Below are 22,229 nucleotides of genomic sequence, written 5' to 3'. Positions count from 1 at the left end.
CTGGCTGACCCAGCCAAAGTTGAGTTTGCCCTTCAGGATGAAGTCAAGTTCCTCCTGAATGCCAAAAGTGGGGAGGTCACAGTGGAACTTCAGGCAGTCAGCAATGGAGCAGTTCTAGGGACAGGAGAAGAATGAAGCTGAGGAGGCAAGAACCACCAGAAATAGGAAGTCTGTCAGGTTTGGGTTGGAGAATAGATGAACAAATATAGGACATATATAAAGATCTCCAACCTAGCAATTGCATTCCCCTATATCTCCCATTGGGCAGCTGGTCCTGCAATGGGAATCCAGGGTCTTTCTCACCAGTACAAGACTCCCTGGAATCTGGGTCATGAAGTCAGGATGCTGGGGAGGTACCCTCTCCGACACACAGGAGAGATTCTGGTGGGAGAGAGAAACAGCCACAGAATGATCAACATTTCACTGGTAAGAGGTTGTGAGGCACTATAGGATCAGACTCTGGAGAGTTAGGAAAGGCAAGTAGACACCTGAGAAGGGGCCACCACAGCCTCATCCCACACAGCCATTCCATTCAGCAGGATAGGAACCCAGAAATTAATGCTGATGGTCACATCTCGCTGACTCAGGTTATTCACCTGCAGAAAATTGAGACAACGTTATTGTGCTCCCAGAAGAATCCAAAATACCACTTCATTCCTGGATATAGCCCTCAGCTCCTCCTTCTCTCTCCCACCAGCTCCCAACATTAGCAGCACCAGGGGAGGGAAGATATGGACACTCCCTGGCTTCTCACACGATAACGATGCTCAGCTTCTTTCTTGCTCTTCTCATCAGAAGTTGAAAAGTTGAAGTACTTTGTAGAATCTTCCTGCCTGGAGAGAGACGGCTTGTTGGTGAGAAACACTCCCAGAGCCTTCCTCAGTTGTGCCCCTGTCTGATGCCAAGGGCTCTGTCGGGCCCCCAGCAGATAATCCCAAGAAAGAATTATGATCCCCACATGCTTCTGCAGCCTTAGCTTCAACTCTTCTCCTATGGCATTTGCCCCAGTCACCCAGAACTGCTAGCTCGTCCTTTGATACCCTGGCACTTTCACATCCCCATAGCTTTGTTCAAGTTCTTTCTTTTGCTTGGAACACCCTTACCCCTCCCCTTCTGGAAATGTTCACTTAAAGGCCCAACTTAAACATGACCTCTCATAACATTTAAACATTTTCCCATGGGGGAAAAAAAAGGTGTTCACATGACTTTCTCCTCTACTAGGTATATGGTTGGCATCTGGCAATGCTTGCAGAGGCTGATGCCAGAACAAATAAGCCTAAGGGGACTCAAGGGAATCATGGTTGGATCCCTCAGGAAAAAATGCAGTGCAAGCCCCTCCACGATGGAATGAAGAAAAAAAGATGTGGCCATCCTGGGGAAGTCAAGTAAGTGTGAGAAAGCACGGTGCATAAACACAAGCCCCTGGAGTGGTCACAAATGTTCCAGCCTCAGGTGGCTTTCTGTGCATCCATCCTTCCATCCATCCATCCATCGCCTGCTTTAGTAAACATTTACCCTATATCTGGCTGTGTATTTGGCTCTGGAGAGTCAACAGTTAACAAGCCATAATCCTTTCCTTCCCAGAGTTAACATCTTAGGTCTCAGTGGAATCAAGCAAACAAGCAGGGGTGCTGCACATTTCACTCGGATGTAGTGTACAGAAGCCTGGCCAGCCATACAGAAATTCCAGGGGCCCCCACAGTTTCCCACAAATGTGACTGTTAGTGTCATGATTAAAAACACAGGCTTGGAACCAGACCACCTGACATTTCTGTCTACCACTTCCTACCCAAGTAACCCAAGGTAAGTTACTTAACCTCTGTGGTTTCTTCCTGTATAACCTGAGGTTGCTAATAATAGTGCCTGTGATAGAGTTGTGATGACATCTGCAGCAATGATATAAATGTTAGAATTTATATTTTCCCTTACTGTGCTAACCTTTATGTTTTTCACTCCAACCCTTTCCCTCTCTGCTTCAGTTTTTTCACTTTAAAATCTTCCAGTTCTAACACTCTTTTCACATTTGAGTAAATCACTCGTCTTCCCCAATCCTTGCAATGGCATAGTAGCATGTGGACATGAGCACAAGCTCCGGAGCCAGCCCATTTGACTGATTCCTGGTTCTGTCACTTACTAGCTAACTGAAAAGAATAAGTTACTTAACCTCTTGATTTCTTTGTTGGTAAAAAAGGGGGGTTAACAATAACCATATCGGGTGCCTGGGTGGCTCAGTGGGTTAAGCCGCTGCCTACAGCTCAGGTCGTGATCTCAGGGTCCTGGGACTGAGTCCCGCATCAGGCTCTCTGCTCAGCAGGGAGCTTGCTTCCCCCTCACCCGCCTGTCTCTCTCTGCCTGCCTCTCTCCCTACTTGTGATCTCTCTTTGTAAAATAAATAAATAAAATCTTTAAGACAAAACAAACCAAAACAATAAGCATATCACAGAGTTATTAGAAGGGTTAAATGAATGTAAATACATGTAAAGTTCTTTTTAAATGCTTGGCATATCATATGTATATATAACTATAAGCTCTTAATGTAAGTTCCACTATTTTCCTATGAACAGTAGGGAAAATTCATACATGGTGTTTGGAAGGGCAATGGCACTGTTTGATTCTCCCTACCCAGTTGCCCTAAAAATTCATGTGTCATCAGCAGCAACCACAGTGGCAAACTCTGTCCCATGGCAATATTATAAGCTTCTGACCACCTTCCAAACTTCTGGAGTTTAGCCAGATTATGTGGGTCTCCTTGCCCTGCTTCCAGCCTGACCTGACCCTGCTCTACCACCCACCTTCAGAACTGACAGCAACAGCCCTGCACGTGACTTTCCTGTGACCTGCCACAGCCTTGGACTCTAGTGACTTTCCCAGCTGTTTGTCACATCTCTGGTCTCCTCTTTGTTTGTGAAACCCTGACCTTTTCTTTCCTCTGTGTGGTGACAAACCATATCTCCCACTTCAGAGTGCTCATAAAAACCTCAATCTTAATCTTGTTAGTTTCACTTCAGCATACTCATATTTAGCATGAAGAATAGACTTGGCTTCATGTTAAAGGAAATCTGCACTTTGGAGATAAAAGGAGGAGTGTAAGAGTGGTGGCAAACTGTATGTGTGTGTACCACCAATAGGTAAACCCATCAAAGAAGAAGCAAGAAGTATACAGTATATGTTATTATAGCATAAATAGATGACTGGTCACAAGTATTCCCATGTGAGGAATTAGAGGGCTAGTTATATACCTATCCTTTAAAGATCAGTCTGGGCTGCAAGGGGAGATTTAGGCTTACAGGAGAGTCAAAATTTCACACCTGCTGATCACCATGTAGACAGCATATTTCACTGGGAGCTCCAGATGAAAGGTGGTCTTGCTGGTCATAGGTTTATTATTCTCACTGGAGAGAGAGTGGAGGAACCTCATTGAAAAGAAATCCAGGGGAGAACTCTCTGGCAGGGGCATGAGATGAAAGAGTGAGGGATACACCTGGCCTCACCTGCTTGCACTGGCCTTCAGAAGCATCTTGTTGCCCAGGGTGGCCTTGTATGAGACATCAAATGTGACTATGAAGGTGCCCTGGGAGAAGAAGAAAGAAGGAATGAGGATAAGGAAGGTGATGGAAGAATAAGAGATAGGAACAGGTCAGGACAAGGGAGGAGAGTGATGAGGATCTGTGGGGAGGCACTCACCTTAGTGCCCTCTTGGAAAATGGGATGGTTGATGCTACAGCTGCTGCTTTTCAGGCCCTCATTCCCAGTGGGCACTCCCTCACATGCCAGGCGCAGTGGGCGCTGATGGGGTTGCTTCCAGGAAAGGAAATCGAATTTAAAAATGTTACCCATGTACATTTTGGGGCTTGATATATAACAGTGGTGGCATTGTGGAGCAGTAGGAGAAAGGACAGAATTTTCAACAAAAAACACTAGGAAAATTGGCCCATACAAAAAAAAAAAAAAATCAAGCAATCTGAAAAAAAAAAAAAACCCAAAAAACAATGAATTCCTACCTCACTCCATACATTACAATAAATTCCAACTAGATTAAATATTTCATGTGAAAAAGCAAAATTATGAAGCTCCTAAAATGTAATAAAGGGGAATATCTTGGTAACATTGGAGTAGGGAATTATTTCTTAAATAAGATCATCTGGGTGCCAACCGAGGGCATTCCTGTCCCGGGCTGCAGCCGCAGGAGGGAGCCCCGTGGAGGCGCCCTTCCGAGGCCCCACTGCCCATGCTGACCACCCAGCCCTCCGGCTGCGGATGTCATGAGTAACACTACAGTGCCCAATGCCCCCCAGGCCAACAGCGACTCCATGGTAATGTATGTGCAGAAGAAAAAGCGAGTGGACCAGCTTCGCCATCACCTGCTCCCCATTTACAGCCACGACCCCGCAGAGGAACTGCATAAGGCTGAGAAGAAGCTGCTCTTGGATGCGGGGGACCCCAAGGTGGTACACGGCTGGCAGAGTGACTACCAGCACAAGCTGATGCCCCTGCTGGACGTCAAGATCTGACCTCACCCCCGCAACCCCCACTCTCCAGAACCATGACATCACCAAGATCAGCACATAAAAACACTAAACCTAAAGGAAGCTTTGGTAAAAATCAACCACAATCAAATTAACACATTTGGTTTATTAAAAGTCCCTCTAAAAGAAACTGAAAAGACAAGCAATAGGGCTGGAAAATATATCTAAACACATATAAATGGAAAAGTACTGGTAACCAGAATATTAAAGAATGCTTACAATTAAGAAAAGTATCTCTCTCTGACCTCCTCCTCACTCATGCTCTCTCTCACTGTCTCTCTCTCAAATAAATAAATAAAATCTTAAAAAAAAACAATTAAGAAAAGTATGTGGGTGGGTGATGGGATAATTGGGTGATGGGCATTAAGGAAGGCATTTTATGTAATATAGGTATTATATGCAACTGATGAATCTCTAAATTCTACCCCTGAAACTAATAATACAATATATGTTAACTAAATTGAATTTAAATAAAAAATTAAACGAAAATGAAAGTATGGACAATTCAATAGAAAAATAAGGAAAAAATTTGCACAGGCACTTCCTAAAAGAAGAAATCAAAATCACCAGGAAATAGACGAAAGGTTCCTCAACTTTATTAAAGAAATGCAAGTTAAAACTGTAAGGAAATATCACCAGATGGACAAGAATTTAAAACTCTGACAATGCTAAGTGATACAATGGATAGAAATTCACAGGAACTCTAATAATCTGCTGGTGGAAGTGCAAAAAGGTGAAAGTGGTTGGTCTGTACTTATTATAATTGAAGATACAGGAATCCAAGATCCAGCAAGTCTATATGCGGCAAATACCTTCCAAATATTATGCATAGGTGCACCAATATAAATGCTCAAGAATAGTCATGGCCAAAATCAGGGAACAACTCAAATGACCACAAATTGTAATATGAGTACAGATGTCCACTCACACCATTGTTATTTAATGTATTACTGGAGTCCTGGCCTTAATAATCAAACAATAAAAAGAAATAAAAGGCAACCAAATTACAAGAAAGAAGTCAAGCTATTCGCTGTTCACAGAGGACACAATACGTTATTTAAAAACCTGGAAGACTCTACAAAAGAGTTGCTGGAACTGATACACAAATTCAGCAAACTCAAACAAGATAAAATCAGGTACATAAATCTATTGCATTTCTTTTTTATTGTTGTTTTGTTTTGTTTTTACTTATTAAAATTCAGTTAGCCAAGGTATAGTACATCATTAGTTTTTGATATAATGTTCAATGATTTATTAGTTGAGAATATCACCAAGTGCTCATCATATCACATGCCCTCTTTAATGCCCATCACCCATTTACCCCATCCCCCACCCACCTCTGTTACATTTCTATACCACCAGTAATGAAGCAGCAGAGTGAGAAATCAAGAAATTGATCCCATTTACAATTGCACCAAAAACCAAAAGGTACCTACAAATAAATCTAACCAGAGGTAAGGGATCCATACTCTTCAAAAATTGAACACTAAGGAAAAAAGTTGAAGAGGACACAAAGAAATGAAAAAATATTTCATACTTAAAGATTGGAATTAAAACATTATTAAAATGTCATACTATCCAAGGCAACCTACACATTTAAACCAATCCCTAACAAAATATCACCAGCATTCTTCACAGAGCTAGAACAAACAAACCTAAAATTTTTATGGAACTAAAAGACCACAAATAGCCAAAGCAATCTCGAAAAAGAAGAGCAAAGCTGGGGGCATCACAATCTAGACTTCAAGTTGTGTTACAAAGCTGTAGTCATCAAGATAGTATGATACAAGTACAAAAATAGACACACAGATAAATGAAACTGAAAACAAGGCCCAGAAATGGGCCTACAACTATATGGTCAACTAATCTTTGATAAAACAAGAAAGACTATCCAATGGAAAAAAGTCTCTTCAACAAATGGTGATGGGAAAATTGGACAGCCACATGTAGAAGAATGAAACTGGACCACTTTCATACAACATACAAAACAATAAATTCAAAGTGGAATAAAGACCTAAATGTGAGACAGGAAACCATCAAAATCCTAGGGGAGAACATAGGCAGCAACCTATAGGACCTCAGTCTAAGCAACTTCTTACCAGGCACATCTCTGGGGGAAAGGGAAACAAAACCAAAGTGAACATTTGGGACTTCATCAAGATGAAAAGTTTTTGCACAATTAAGGAAACAATTAACAAGATAAAAAGGTAACCAATGGAATGGGAGAGGATATTTGCAAATGACGTATCTGATAAAGGGTTAGTAACCAAAATCTATTAAGAATTTATGAAACTCAACAACCGAAAAAATGAATAATCCTGTTAAGAAATGGGCATAAGACATGAACAGACATTTTCCAAAGAAGACATAAAGATGGCTCACAGGCACATGAAAAGATCTTCATCAGTCATCATCAGGGACATACAAATCAAAACTACATTGAGATATCACCTCACACCTATCAGAATGGCTAACATAAACAACATAAGAAACAATAGGTGTTGGCAATGATGCAGAGGAAGGGAAACACTCTTACACTGTGAGTGAGAATGCAAACTGGTGCAGCCACTCTGGAGAACGGTATGGAGCTTCCTTGAGAATTTAAAAATAGAACTACCCTACAACTCAGCAACTGCACTATTAGGTATTTACCCAAAGGATATAAAAATAGTGATTCAGTGGGGCACATGGAACCCAATGTTTATAGCAACATTAAATATGAAAGACTAACTATTGAAAGAGCCCCAATATCCATCAAGTAATGAATGGATAAGGAAGATGTGATATACTAGTACAATGGAATATTATCCTGTCATCTAAAAGAATAAATGAAATCTTGCTGTTTGCAAGATAGAACTAGAGAGTATTATGCTAACTGAAATAAGTCAGTCAATGAAAAATACCATATGAGGGGCGCCTGGGTGGCTCAGTGGGTTTAAGCCTCTGCCTTCAGCTCAGGTCATGATCCCAGAGTCCTGGGATCGAGCCCCGCATAGGGCTCTCTGCTCAACAGGGAGCCCGCTTCCTCCTCTCTCTCTCTGCCTGCCTCCCTGCCTACTTGTGGTCTCTGTCTGTCAAATAAATAAATAAAATCTTAAAAAAAAAAAAAGAAAAATACCATATGATTTCACTCATATGTGGAATTAAGAAACAAAACAGATGAACTAGGGGAAGGGAAAAAAGAGGGAGGCAAACCATGAGGGACTCAACTGTAGAGAACACAATGAAGATTTCTGGAGAGGAGGTGGGCAGAGGATGGGCTAAATGGGTGATGGATATTAAGGAGGGACTTGTTGTGATGAGCACTGAGTGTTCTATGTAAGGTATGAATTATGTCCTGAAACCAATATTACACTACATGTGAACTACCTAGAAATTAAATAAAAACTTTTATTAAAAATTTTTAGGATGGGTAAACAAATTGTGATATAGTCATACAAAGGGATTCTATATACAATAAAAATGTTCCATAAGCAATGTTCATAGAAGCAATGTCCACAATAGCCAAACTGTGGAAAGAGCCAAGATGCCCTTCAACAGACAAATGAATAAAGATGTGGTCCATATATACACTGGAACATTACTCAGCCATCAGAAAGGATGAATACTCAACTTTTGCATCAGCATGTATGGAAGTGGAGGTGATTATGCTAAGTGAAATAAGTCAAGCAGAAAAAGTCAATTATCATATGGCTTCACTTATATGTGGGACATAAGAAATAGCATGATGGACATTAGGAGAAGGAAAGGAAAATGAAGGGGGAGAAACCTGAGGGGGAGATGAACCATGAGAGACTGTGGACTCCGGGAAACAAACTGAGGGTTTTAGAGGTAAGAGGGGGTAGGAAAATGGGGTAACATGGTGATAGGTATTAAGGAGGGCACATATTGCATGGAGCACTGGCTGATATACAAAAACGATGAATCATGGAACACTACTTCAAAAGCTAATGAAGTACAGTATGTAACTAACATAACATAATTTTTAAAATGTTCTACAGCCACAGGCAACAACATGGGATGAATTTCAGAAACATGTTGAAGAAATGAAAAAACACACAAAAGAACATAGAACATGTTCCCATAAATTTCAAATATTGACAAAAGACAACAGTTTTTTCATAGATGCACTCATGGGTGGTAAAACCAAAAAATACACAAGGAATTGATTATCACAAAGTCAGAATAGAGGTTAACTTGGGGAGAGATTGAGGTTTTCATGAGGAAAAGAACATAGAGAGAGTACTTCTGGAGGTACTACCAGTGTATTATTCCTTGACCCGGATGCTATTTCCTTAATATTATTTATTTAACTACACATCTGCTTTATGCACCACTCTCTCTCTGTCTCTCTCTCTCTTCTTCAGAATTGTCTGTATCTATGTTTAGATTTCATTGTAGAAGAATTAAAAAGAACCTACTGTAACTCAGGGCAGGGAAGAGACATAAGAGAACAAGGGAGTTATTTACCTGTGTTCCTAACACTCGTCGATAGGACAGCCCTGCTGGGTAGTAGAAGTAGACCACAGTTCCATAGGAATCCTCACCCTCATTCCACAGAGTCACTGTCACATTAAGCTCCAAGGAGTTCCCTACCACAAGGGTCTGCAGGCTGAAAGAGGAAGGACAAAAGTGAAAAAGAGACTCCACTGGAAATCAGTTGGAATTGGATCAAGGGTAAGGCCAGGACTGCAGGAACTCATGAACTGATAACATTCCAATCAAAATTTAATTTCTTTGTTAGAAGGAGAGCCAAAGGGAAACAAGCATTTCTCATCCCATGGGGATAGGAGACCCAAAAGCTTAGTGTCTAGAAATGAAAAGAGATAGACATCTCTCAGCTCACCCTGAGAAGCTGAGATTGATGCTCAGGTCCCCTTCACAGAGGTGATCTTGTCCACAGTTCTTCTCAAAGGGGAGCTGCAGAAAAACAGGAGATTCTCTTCCCCTCCATGTCTTAATCTTTCTGCATTCCCCTCATGAGGACCACTCCTCCTGAGTGTTCATTATTGAGTATTACTGAGCACCCATCCCACACCCAGCACCATGCCAGACACTGTCAAGAAGTGGGGCAGTAAAGAAGGGGCAGAATGATAAGATACTTGGTTTCAAGGAACATGAAGTTTAGCTGAGGAGTTAATTCCATCTCACATTGGAACAATTCTTCGATAGGGGACAGGTTCCAAGTTGGGTGAGGCATTAGGAAGCGTGGAAACCACAGATGAATTAGACATGGCTCTTGTACTCACAGAACTCACAATTTCCAGAGATCAACCAAAGTGGATGCCAATTGCCATGATTCCAGTCATGTAATATTTGGTATCACCATGATGTAATCGGAAGCCAGTGAAGGAGGGACAGATGCTGACTGTGATTTCCAAAAAGGGGGAAGATAAGACTGGGGCTTAGAGAATTAGAAAGGATCTTTGAGGTGGAGAGAAAAAAAATGTTTTCCAGGTAGAAACTCTGACATGGAAAAAGAAACAGAGGAAGGAATGAGAAAAATTGGGAAGGATTTGGAGAATGAGAATCAGTTTATGTTGAGGTAAAGTGGTGACCAGTTGGGATGTGTGTAAGGGTCCAAGCTAGGCAGGGCCTTGGTAACTGGGTGGAAGCATTATGGACTTGAGGTGGTTGATGAAAAGTTGAGAACCACAATAGGTTCTTAAGACACAGAAACAGAGTGAAAGTCAACACATCCCTGGGACTTCATTGGAAGACTCACAGAAGCAGTGAAGAGGTCCTGTGAGTCCATAGCCAGCACAGGGCGAAGGTTCTGAGATGAGGGGATGGGCTCCCCAACCAAGGAGAAGTTGAGGCGTAGGATGATGGGATTGACCACGTCCTCCACACAGTCCTGGGGGAGAATGGCCTTTCAAGAACCCGCTATCCTTCTCGTTATTTTCCACCACTGACCCTTCTCCTCAACTGCATCCATTTCCTACTGTTGGGACAACATTCTGTCCTAGCTGTGGAGTCAGGTTCTCTGGCTTCAATTTCCTCTCTCTGACCCCAATATCCCCACCCTTTACACGCCGCTCAACAGGGAGCAGAGGTACCAGAAGTTCTCCTTGGGCTTCTTCTCCCCATCCCTTTCCCAGAACCAAAGTCCTTACTGGTAAAAGCAGCTTAATGGTTTCACAGTAAACTCCCATCCCCAGGGTTTTTCTTCGAGTCAAAGTCCAGTTCTTGGTTTCGTCAAAAATGGCACGAGAAACCAGACGGCCTGGGTCTAATGCCAGATCATACTTGACAGAGCTTTGGACATCACCTGAAGCAGAAGGGAGGAACAGAAGATGGAAAGTCCAAGAGAACCTCGAATGTTCAGGTTTTGTTTATTCATGCAAAAAATATTGCTGAGAACTTCCTATGGGCTATGAGCTGTATCAGGCGCTGGAATACATGTGGAGAAGATAAAGAAATATCATCCCTGCTTTCATTAAACTCTCAGTCTAGGAAAAGAGACAATCATGCAGAACATAATCCACCAACATGATAAACCCAATGATGGGATCCCCAGTAGTACCAAGGAGGGCTTGTCTGGGATCAGAAACACCTTCCTGGGTGGGCCTTGTCTGAGCCCCAACCTGGAGGGTGACCAAGGGTTGGTGAAGAATGGGGAGGAGAAGGTCCCAAACCATGAGAACAGTGGCTAAGACCAGAAGATAGAGGGAGGATGGCACATTTACAGAAAGGGAGAGTGGGATGAGGTGAGGTTGGAAGGGCAGGGAGGAGCAAAATCAGCAAGGACATTGTAGAGAAGGATTTTGGCCTTTATAAATGGTAGAAAGCAGAGGCGGGAGGATGTTAAGTAGGCAAGTGAGGAGAACAGATTTGTGTTTTAGGACCAATACTTCTAGTTTCTCTATGGAGAAAAGGTGGGAGGCTGCAAGAACAGACATGGAAACAGCTCAAAGTACAGGTAGGAATGAGAAGAGGTGGCTTCAAGGTAGGCAGAGGCTGGAGTAGGTGGAGAGAAGTGGGCAGACTCCAGATCATATCCTGGACTTAGAGCCCACTGGCCTGGGTGTGGGGAGAGGGGGAGAGAAGGGACCCAAGGTTTCCTACACTGGCAGGCAGGTGGATGTGGAGGTGGTATCTGGATTCCTTAGCCCATTTTCTCCTGAGGTAGGCTTGGGGCCTCAAGGGGATAAGGGACTGGGTCCACTGGGAAGAAACTCACCTAGCTGGTCCAGTGAGCTTTTGTGGATAGTGAGACAGACTGTGGCATCCGCAGCTTCCAGGGTGGATGGCATGTCTCCCCAGCACTGGTACACAACCTTTGGCACCTCCGCTGGCATGAATCTCATGGCCACCCCCACATTCAGCACTGGCCGACTCCTGAGGGTGCATGCAGGGGCTGAGGACCTGAATCTGGCCTCGGGCAGGAGGACAAGGGAGGGGGCAGCTTGTTGAATGGACACACAGTGGGCAAGGGTGGGATGTGGAGAGTTGTCACCTGAGCAGCAGCACCTGTCCCCAGGCCCCGACAGCCAGGTCCACCAATCCATCCTGGGTGAGGTCCAGACCCCCACTCAGCGACTGCCCAAAATACTGGAGTGAGGGAGAGAGCTGGGAGCCTGTGATCCTCTGGCCAGAGGGGGAAAGGAAAAGTGGAAGTCAAGTGGAGGGCATCTGAAAGATTTGAGAAGAAAGATTTGGAAAGAAAACTGCAGTGAAAGCAGAACTGAATGGAAAAATTCAGAGAGATAAGAGGGTAGGAATGGAAAGCAAGAATAGTGAGACCCCAGGGACCCCAGACATAGAGCTCCTTCATTTAATGTCTCACAGAAGGAAACCAAGGCTCCTAGAGGCTAAATCAGTCGCTTGCCTAAGGCCACACAGCTGACATGGCCAGCCAGGCATTTGACCCACGCCCTGCAATCTCTTAACCACTAAGCTGCCCACAGGAGAAAGGAGAGATACTCTGTGCTTAGCTTGGCCCGGTGATATTCAGGGCACTAGACCCCTAAAAGGAGCATGGCTACTGTTCAGGTCAGTGACATGACAGGGCATCAGGCAAATCTGAGACCTAGAAAAGCAGGTGGAACTGGGAGAGGCTTCAGACAGGGGCCTCACCTGTCTGTGGGAGGGGTTGATGCCCAGTCTTGAGGTTCCATGAAAAAGGTAGACAGCACCCTGGCTCTCCTGCTCTCCCGGGGCCCCGATGGCCACGTCCGTCAGCTTGTCCCCATTCACATCCCCCAGCACTGTCAGGGCTGCCCCAAAGCGGCCCCAAGGGTGGCCTTGCTCCCCAAAGAGAATGACCTCACATTGCCACTTAGCCCTCTGCAGAACAAAACCAGTGTCAGGTCCCAACACAGGCAATCCCTCCACCCCACACCCAGGCCCCACCCAGCCCTGGTCTCATCAGATACTCACCCCCTGGGGCAAGGGGCACACAGACACCTGCCCTCCCCAGGTTGGCTTGTAGTAATGAGGAGCCCCGATGAGGACAATGTCAGAGCTGCCATCTCTATCCACATCCACAGTGCAGAGGGAGGCCCCAAAGTAAGAGCCGATCTGCAGGGCACAGCCAAAAGTCATCCCGCCTGCCCCTGCCAGAGGCAGCCCCTTTTGGGACAGGTCCCACTTCTCCCCAGCCACTGGGACCTCCCCGCTACAGGATCCCAAACCCCTCATCTCCTCTCTCTCTGCCCCTGCAGACCCTGCCACCCGCACGTTCCACTCCGGCTTCTTCAACATCTAACCTGGGTCCCTGTGACTTCTGTTTTTGGCCTCCATTGCCCAGACATCTTGGTGAAGATGACTACCTTCCCAGTATGCTAATGGCGGGGGGCCCCCAAGATCAGGCTCTGGACCCCCTTCCAAAAGGCCAGCTCAGTGGAGTAACCTGAGGAGGGCACACCTCAACACAAAGGCTTCCACCCCACCCCTGAGCCCCTGCCCTTCCCAGGCTCATGTCCCACCTGTGCCCCCAACCACACCCTTTTCTCACCCAGGTAAGAGTCCCTCATGTCCATATTCTCTTGAGACATGTTGATGAAAGTGGGGCTTGTATTTTGGGGATACAGGAAGGCACCTCCAGACCAGCTGAAGCTCCCCACTGCCCCCAGAACTGGTCCATCCTGGGAGAAAAGGATTCCAGGGCTGAGCCAGACCAAGCCGAAAGAAGACGGCCTGTTCCAAAGCAAAGCCTGCCACTGATTCTGCTCACTATTTGGAATTCTCTTCCTCCCTCCCCAGTCTTCTTCAACAACTTCAGTGTCGCTCACTCCTAACATCTCTCAACCATCCCCAGTGCCACTGCTCCAGTAAGTACCAACTCTTCTCACCCATGACCCTTTCTACTCCATCCTCTAGTACACCAGAGTTAGGTTTCCTCGGGACCAAGAAACATATAGCCACCACCCTGGTGGCAATCCAAGATGGCTCCCTGTCACCAAGCCCCTGAGGATTGCATCTAGGGTCCTCCCAGTCAAATCTGTGGAGATACCTTATGTTTAAACACATGAAGCATTTGAGCTGGACACCTCTCTCTTCTGTCTTTCTAGGACTCCACTCCATTCTCAGGAAGACTCAACCTCAAACTCACCTCCTCTGTGAGGTCTTCTTTGGCTCCCTCAGGGAGTGATAGGCCTTTCCTACTCTGCATAATTTGTTTTTTGCCTTTTTAAACTTTTGACTATGGATACTTTAGAACATATACAAAAGTAGAAAGAAATGCTTAATGAACTCCTAAGGACCCACGACCCAGCTTCAATGACCAATTCATGACCAACCTTGTTTCATTTCTATGTCCCCCCAGTTCGCCCCCAAAATTACTTTGAAGCAAACCCCTCTGGATCTTTTGAACACACATCTACTTGCACACAACCCATGCTATATTGTCATTTCTTTCATCTGCATGATCTGGCCTTCCCCATCTTTCCACCCCTCTCTCTCACTCTGTTCCAGCTACGCTGGCCCTTCTATCTCTCTGGTCCAGTAACCGTGTTCATGCCTCAAGACTTTTGCACTTGCTTTTTCCTCTTCCTGGAGCAATCTCTCCCAGATTTTTCCAGGGCTGGCCCTTTCTCATCATTTGGCCTCAGTTGTCACTCCTCAGGCCTCCTCTGATCACCTCTCTTGCTCTATCCTAATGCCTAGCACAATCTGAAGTTATTTTTGGCTGTTTGTTGTCTCCCCCCACTCGATAGGTGCCCTATGAGAGCAGGAACCTGTGGCTACACTGTTCTCTGCTGTGCTCCTGTCACCTACATACACTACCCATATGTCTGTCTCTGAACAGACAATGAACTTGAAGACAGAATCTGCTTTCTTATTTACTCCTGGGTACCAACTCCCAGCACAGGAATGGCTCAGGATTGGTGCCTGACACCCGTTTATCAAGTATGTGTTCCACCCACCATTGTGAGCACTGAACTGAAGCCTTCTTGTGACATCTCATGTTGGAAAGAGCTACTTGTCTTCGACTGGGTTCCTGTGGGGAAACAGGTCACTTAGACTCTGGGGACCGTGAGACCACAAGGACTCAGAGCACAAGGAGAAGAATGAATCTGAAGCTCAGGTTCTGGGGCACAATTCTGGGTGAGCCATGAATAGGGATAGCCCCTCCATACTTCAGGGGACACCTGGGTCCAGAATCTTCAATCCCAAGACCCAGGCTCGCCCTCCATTTACCCTCGACTGCAAAGATCTTCTCCTGAAGCTGCTGCTGGATGCTTCCGAGTGCTGCAAAGTTGTCCACCCTGAACACGTGGTCCTGAGAGGGCAGTGAGCCGATGGTGTTCAGCTCCTGCCTGGCAGTGGGTTCCTGGAAAGCATTTCCCACCTGTGACAGAGAGACAGGTGAGGAGGAGACCACTAGCCTTTCTGCCAGAGTGAGATACAGCCTGAGTCTGAGGGAGACATGAGGAAGTGGACATACCCCAATGGCATAGCGAATGATGCCAGCTCTCTGTGCCTGGGGGATGACGTCACTGTAGTCCAGGGGGTCTTTGTATTTCTGCCCATCTGTGATGACAATGAGGATCTTCTTGGCACTTTTTCGGGCCCCATTCTTACTATGAAATAGTTCTTTCCTGTCAAGGTAGAAAGGGAGATGACTCTCTGTTGATGATATTGATTCTGGAAAGATAATTTGTAGCATTAGAAGGTCATCTAGAGAGACTGGGGATTCCTGGTAACTTCAGACTCTCAGACATGTTAGGAAATCTCCTCAATCCTCTTATTCACAATTTTGGATGAGCTGTGAATAGGGCTATCAAGAAGGCTCCACACTTAGTGAAGAGCCCAACATGGGCCTCTATCTCAGGACCCTAAGGCCATGACCTGAGCCAAAATCAAGAGTTGAACACTAACAGTGTCCACTGATCCACTTAGGCACCCCAATATAAAACTTTTAGAACAGCGAATGGCCTACAGGTAATCATCAATTGTATGGTAGCTATTACAAATAATGAAAATGTAAGTATATGCTCATGTAGCTCTACAAATGCAGTATAAGCACACTCAAACACACACACACACACACACACACACCCCACATATAATACTGAAACAACCCAAATATCCAACATCAGGAAGGGGCTTAGCAAAGCATGATCCAGCTGCTTAGGGAGAAAGTACAAGTCATTCAAAGGAAAACCATAAAAGCTGTGTGAGAAACATGACAGAGGTTTATGTAACAGTTGGGGGAAAAAAGGCAAGATGAAACTAGTTTCTGTCCACATTACTATATGAAATATCTGAATAAAGACAAGGATGGAAATGACCCTATGCTTTGTAGGCCCAACCTATTAATTCATTTATCCTTTATTTTTATTTATTTTATTTCTTTCTTTATTTTTATTTATATATTTTATTTATATTTATCCTTTATTTTTGCTAAAATACTGTGAGGTGGGGGATGCCTGCGTGGCTCAGTCATTAAGCATCTGCCTTCAGCTTAGGTCATGGTCCCAAGGCCATGGGATCAAGCCATGCATCAGGCTCCCTGCTCAGCAGGAAGTCTGCTTCTCCCTCTCCCACTCTCCCTGCTTGTGTTCCTTCTCTCTCTGCCTCTCTGTCAAGTAAATGAATAAAATCCTTCTAATTAATCTATAAGATAACAACCTAACATCGAACAATAATTAACAGTATATACCTTGGGGCTAATAATACATTATATGTTTATAAAAAAAATAAAAAAATAATTTAAAAAAAACAGTATATACCAAAACTTATCAGATACAACAGAAAAGTTTCCAAGCATTAATGTTATGTTAGAAAAGGATGAAGTCTGAGAATGAATGAGCTAATCAGCTAACCTAAGAAAAGAAATAAAGAGAAATAGAATAAACCTCAGGAAAGTAGAATTGCAAAATAGAGATGCAGCAAAAGGGGCAAAGATGGGGTGAGAGGGGCAAATATGGGGACCCTATTTCAACTGGTCCCTGAATTGAGCTGGATATCTACCAGATCATTCTGAACACCCACAAAATCAGCCTGAGATGTAAGAAGATACACCCAGATCTCTACAAACAGAATATCTCTGGCAGTTGGTTTCAAGGTATGAAACAGGGTACATGATTATGTGAGCAGATATCAGAAAATAAAGAGAAGAGGGAGGGAGCCTCTAGGATCCTGTGCCACTGGAGCACAAAAGCCTCCTGCACTAGGCACTGGGTACAGACTGGGCAGACTGGTGGCATCAGAGAAAGGACTTTAAGGCAGCCTCCCCAGACTGAATCCTGGAGCTGAGGGGACACATGTGCAAACTGGGAGCAGCTGGTGGTTTTAGAAGCACAAAGGGCAGAGATGTGCCTGGACCTGAAAGGGAGGGCTGGGAGTGCTGCTGTGGGGTGCACAACACATCGCAGTTTTTAACAGCACTGACAAAACTGGAGTCAGTGCGGCCTGGGGGTCTCTCTGGAGAACAGACTGCGATCTCTCTGTTTTGAGACAGAAGTTTGGATATGGTCACATCTGCTGTGACTCTTGGAAGAGATGCAGAAAGCCACCAGGGAAAGCCCCCAGAGAACAACACCCCCAAAACCAGTTTTCACTGAGCCCAGCCCCCCCCCTAGAGGGGACAGGGCAACACTGCCCAAACAGGGTTCCCTGAGTAATAGTGCAGCAGACCCCTCTCCCAGAAGACAGGATGGAAGAACAAGAAGCCAACAGACCTAAGGTCCCTATAAAACAGGTGCATCTTGCTTTGGTTGTGGTCAATAACCTGGATTCTGTACATTCCCTCAACCGCCACTCAACAGAATGTCTAAGAGGAGGAACCCCTAATGCAGGAAAAATTCAGAGACTGTAACCTCTGCCACAGAACTAATGGATATGGATATAAGCAAGATGTTGGAAATAGACTTCAGACCAGGTGGTGGGTATTAGAGAGGGCACGGATTGCATGGAGCACTGGGTGTGGTGCAAAAACAATAAATACTGTTACACTGAAAAGAAATTTTAAAAATTTAAAAAGAAAATATGTTTTATATAATGACCTTGAAATTATTGGAGGCAATCCAATACTATTGTCATTAATATTATTAATTTAAGGTAACAATGTTACCTTTATTTAAATAAGTCTACTTAAAAACAGTAATTTAAAAGGGGTGATTTAAGAATGTGTCTTAATGTACTTATTAATCATCCCATTTTTAGCTAACTAGTCAATGAACATTTCATTGACATTACATTTTATGTGAGGTACTTCTAAGTCCTACAGGAAATAAAATAGCAAATAAAATATAGCTTATAGTGTCAAGAAATACATAATACCCATTTAGGGCACATAGGTCCCATAAAAAGAACACATACAAGAACAGATGCATGAAGAAGTACAAATTAATGCTTTGAGTTCTCAGAAAGTAGAGGTGCCTTTTTGCAGCAGAGATCAGAGGAAGGCTTGCTTCATGGAGGAAGTGGCATCAGATCTAGGCCACAGTGTATATGAAGAATTGCAACAGTATGAAAGTGGATAAGGATGATTTCAGTGGAGGGACTAGTGTGCATAAGGGTATGGAGGTAGGAAGAGCTAGACATCCACTGGGCAAGGGTGTAACCTCCAAGTGTGCAGAGTGGGCATCTGATGAGTGAATCTTGGCCAATCAAATCACTTGAAAGAATATTTTAGAAAAGATGGACTTCAGATTTACAGGAATGCCATCACAAAAATAAAAAGATTAAAATAAAAAAAATAGACTTCAGGGTAACAGTTATGCAGACAGTAGCTAGGTTGGAGAAAACCATTAATAACAACATAGATTCATTAAGGGAAGAACTGAGAGCTGATCTGGCAGAACTTAAAAAAGGTGTCAATGAGATCCAAACTAATCTAGATACTCTAACACCTAGGGTAAACAAGGCAGGAGAATGAGTTAGTGATCTAGAAGACAAACTGATAGAAAAGAAGAATCTGGAGAAAGCCTGAAACAAACAGCTTAAAAACCATGAAACACAATTAGAGAAATAAATGATGCCATGAAATGTTCCAATGTCAGAATTATTGGGATCTGTGAGGGGGTGAAGAGAGATTAGAAGATATATTTGAGCAAATCATAGCTGAGAATTTCCCTAATCTGGGGAATAAAATAGCATCATGTCCTAGAGGCAGAGGGCCCCATCCCAAAATCAAGGAGAACAGACCGATGCCCAGGCATGTAATAGAAAATTTGCAAATGTTACAACCAAAGAAACCATCTTAAGGGCAGTTAAGAGAAGAGATTCCTTACAATACAGAGGGAGGAACATCAGAATACCATCAGACTTGTCCATGGTGACCTGGCAAGCCAGAAAGGGCTGACAAGACATATTCAGGGTACTAAATGAGAAGAACATGCAGCTAATAATACTTTATCCAACAAGCTGTCCTTTAAAATGGACAGAGACATGTCAAAAATGGGCAGAAGACATGCACAGACACTTCTCCAATGAAGACATATAAATAGCTAACAGACACATGAAAAAGTGTTCATCATAATTGGCCATCAGGGAGATTCAAATCAAAACCACATTGAGATACCACCTGACACCAGTTAGAATGGCCAAAACTAACAAGACAGGAAACAACATGTGTTGGAGAGGATTTGGAGAAAGGGGAACTCTCTTACACTGTTGTGGGAATGCAAGCTGGTGCAGCCACTTTGGAAAACAGTGTGGAGATTCCTTAAGAAATTAAAAAGAGAGCTTCCCTATGACCCTGCAATTGCACTATTGGGTATTTACTGCAAAGATGAAGATGTAGTGAAAAGAAGGGCCATATGTACCCCAATGTTCATTGCAGCAATGGCCACAATCGTCAATCTGTGGAAAGAGCCAAGATGCCCTTCAACAGACAAATAGATAAATAAGATATGGTCCATATATTCAATGGAATATTATACCTCCATCAGAAGGGAAGAACACCCAACTTTTGTATCAACATGGACGGGACTGGAGGAGATTATGCTGAGTGAAATAAGTCAAGCAGAGAAAGTCAATTATCATATGGTTTTGGAGCATATGGAGCATACGGTGGAGCATAAGGTGGAGCATAAGCATAAGGAATAACATGGAGTCCTTCATGTTAGGAGAAGGAAAGGAAAAGTGAATTAGGGTAAATTGGAGGGGGAGATGAAGCATGAGAGACTGTGGACTCTGAGAAACAAAAATGAGGATTTTGGAGGGGAGAGGGTAGGGTGATGGGTGAGCCTGGTGGTGAGTTAAGGATGGCATGTATTGCATGGAGCAATGGGTGTGATGCATAAACAATAAATCTTGGAACTTTGAAAAAATAAAATAAAAATTTTTTTAAAAAGAATGTATGGATGGAGAGATAAAGTCAATTATCATATGGTTTCACTTATTTGTGGAGCATAACAAATAGTATGGAGGACAAGGGGAGTTAGAGAGGAGAAGGGAGTTGGGGGAAATTGGAAGGGGAGGTGAACCATGAGAGACTATGGACTCTGAAAAACAATCTGAGGGTTTTGAAGGGGCGGGGGGTGGGAGGTTGGGGGAACCAGGTGGTGGGTATTAGAGAGGGCATGGATTGCATGGAGCATTGGGTGTGGTACAAAAACAATGAATACTGTTATGCTGAAAATAAATTTTAAAAATGATTAAAAAAAACAATCTGAGGGCTTTGAAGGGGCGAGGGTGAGAGGTTGGGGGAACCAGGTGGTGGGTATTAGAGAGGGCATGGATTGCATGGAGCACTGGGTATGGTGCAAAAACAAGGAATACTGTAATGCTGAAAACAAAAAATAAAATTAAATTAAATTTAAAAAATAAAGTAAAAAGAATGGATGGAGAGATAAAGAGCTTCCAGGACTGGCAAAAACTGAAAGAATATGTGATCATGAAGACACCCCTGCAAGAAATATTAACGGGGGGTTCTATAAAAGGAGAAAGACACCAAGAGTGACATAAACAGAAATTTACAGAGACAATCTTCAGAAACAAGGATATCACAGGCAACCTGATGACAATAAAGTCATATCTTTCAATAATCGCTCTTGATGTGAATGGCCTAAATGTTCCCATACAATGGCATACTGTTGCAGATTGGATAAAAAGGACTCAACCATATGCTGTCTATAAGAGACTCATTTTGAACCTAAAGATACATCCAGACTGAAAGTGAAGGGATGAAGAACCATCTTTCATGCCAATGGACCTCAAAAGAAAGCTAGAGTAGCAATTCTCATATCAGACAAATTAGATTTTAAGCTAAAGACTGTAGTTAAAGATACAGAAGGACACTATATCATTCTTAAATGGTCTGTCCACCAAGAATATCTAACAGTTGTAAATATTTTTGTCCCCAAAATGGGAGCAGCCAACTACATAAGCCAACTGTTAACCAAAATAAAGAGACATATCAATAATAATACATTAATTGTAGAGGACCAGAACACTCCACTCAACAACAGACAGATCATATAAGCAGGAATAAAGATTTATCCTTGGGATACAAGGTTGGTTCAACATTCACAAATCAATCAATGTGATAGAACACATTAATAAGAGGAGAGAGAAGAACCATATGGTCCTCTCAATTGATGCAGAAAAAGCATTCGACAAAATGTCTACAATACCCAAACTTTGGAAAGAGGCAAGATTCCCTTCAACAGAAGAATGGATAAAGAAGATATGGTCCAAGCTATATGTAGAAGAATGAAACTCGACCATTCTCTTACACTGTACACAAAGATAAACTCGAAATGAATAAAAGACCTCAATGTGAGACAGGAATCCATCAGAATCATAGAGGAGAACATAGGCAGTAACCTCTTCAATATCAACCACAGCAACTTCTTTCAAGATATGTCTCCAAAGGCAAAGGAAGCAAAAGTGAAAATGAACTTTTGGGACTTCATCAAAATCAAAAGCTTCGCACAGCAAAGGAAACAGTCAACAAAACAAAGAGGCAACCCACGGAATGGGAGAAGATATTTGCAAATGACAGGACAGACAAAAGGTTGATATCCAGGATCTATAAAGAACTCCTCAAACTCAACACACACAAAACAGATAATCATATCAAAAAATGGGCAGAAGATATGAACAGACACTTCTCCAATGAAGACATACAAATAGCTATCAGACACATGAAAAAATGTTCATCATCACTGGCCATCAGAGAGATTCAAATTAAAACCACATTGAGATACCACCTTGCACCAATTAGAATGGCCAAAATTAGCAAGACAGTAAACAACAAGTGTTGGAGAGGATGTGGAAATGGAGAACCCTCTTCTGCTGTTGGTG

At 43.4% G+C, this 22,229-nt stretch overlaps 2 protein-coding genes across 2 annotated transcripts in view; one reads left to right on the top strand and one right to left on the bottom strand.

The window, feature by feature from the left end:
* Window positions 1-22,229, bottom strand: part of LOC125090668 (integrin alpha-D-like) — a 61,347-nt gene that overhangs the window by 2,343 nt on the left and 36,775 nt on the right. The window contains 20 exon segments of the mRNA XM_047713559.1: window positions 1-114; window positions 304-381; window positions 489-596; window positions 755-833; window positions 3,309-3,392; window positions 3,492-3,571; window positions 3,685-3,798; window positions 8,997-9,138; window positions 9,373-9,446; window positions 10,252-10,383; window positions 10,643-10,797; window positions 11,710-11,867; window positions 11,986-12,116; window positions 12,606-12,815; window positions 12,909-13,049; window positions 13,238-13,380; window positions 13,486-13,615; window positions 14,897-14,970; window positions 15,171-15,321; window positions 15,418-15,571. Coding sequence (XP_047569515.1) covers window positions 1-114; window positions 304-381; window positions 489-596; window positions 755-833; window positions 3,309-3,392; window positions 3,492-3,571; window positions 3,685-3,798; window positions 8,997-9,138; window positions 9,373-9,446; window positions 10,252-10,383; window positions 10,643-10,797; window positions 11,710-11,867; window positions 11,986-12,116; window positions 12,606-12,815; window positions 12,909-13,049; window positions 13,238-13,380; window positions 13,486-13,615; window positions 14,897-14,970; window positions 15,171-15,321; window positions 15,418-15,571 — 2,452 coding nt within the window.
* On the top strand, window positions 4,154-4,511 carry LOC125090670 (small integral membrane protein 29-like). Its single transcript, XM_047713561.1, has one exon. The coding sequence runs from the start codon at window positions 4,263-4,265 to the stop codon at window positions 4,509-4,511; it is 249 nt and encodes an 82-aa protein (XP_047569517.1). The 5' UTR covers window positions 4,154-4,262.

The sequence above is a fragment of the Lutra lutra genome, chromosome 18 (genome assembly GCF_902655055.1).
Source record: "Lutra lutra chromosome 18, mLutLut1.2, whole genome shotgun sequence".
In the NCBI taxonomy this organism is placed as follows: domain Eukaryota; kingdom Metazoa; phylum Chordata; class Mammalia; order Carnivora; family Mustelidae; genus Lutra; species Lutra lutra.
Note: the sequence above shows the minus strand (reverse complement) of the source record. Positions and strands in the feature narration are given on the sequence as shown.

Excerpts from the sequence above, each read along its gene's own strand:
- LOC125090670 (XM_047713561.1), top strand. The coding sequence starts at position 4,263 with ATGAGTAACACTACAGTGCCCAATGCCCCCCAGGCCAACAGCGACTCC.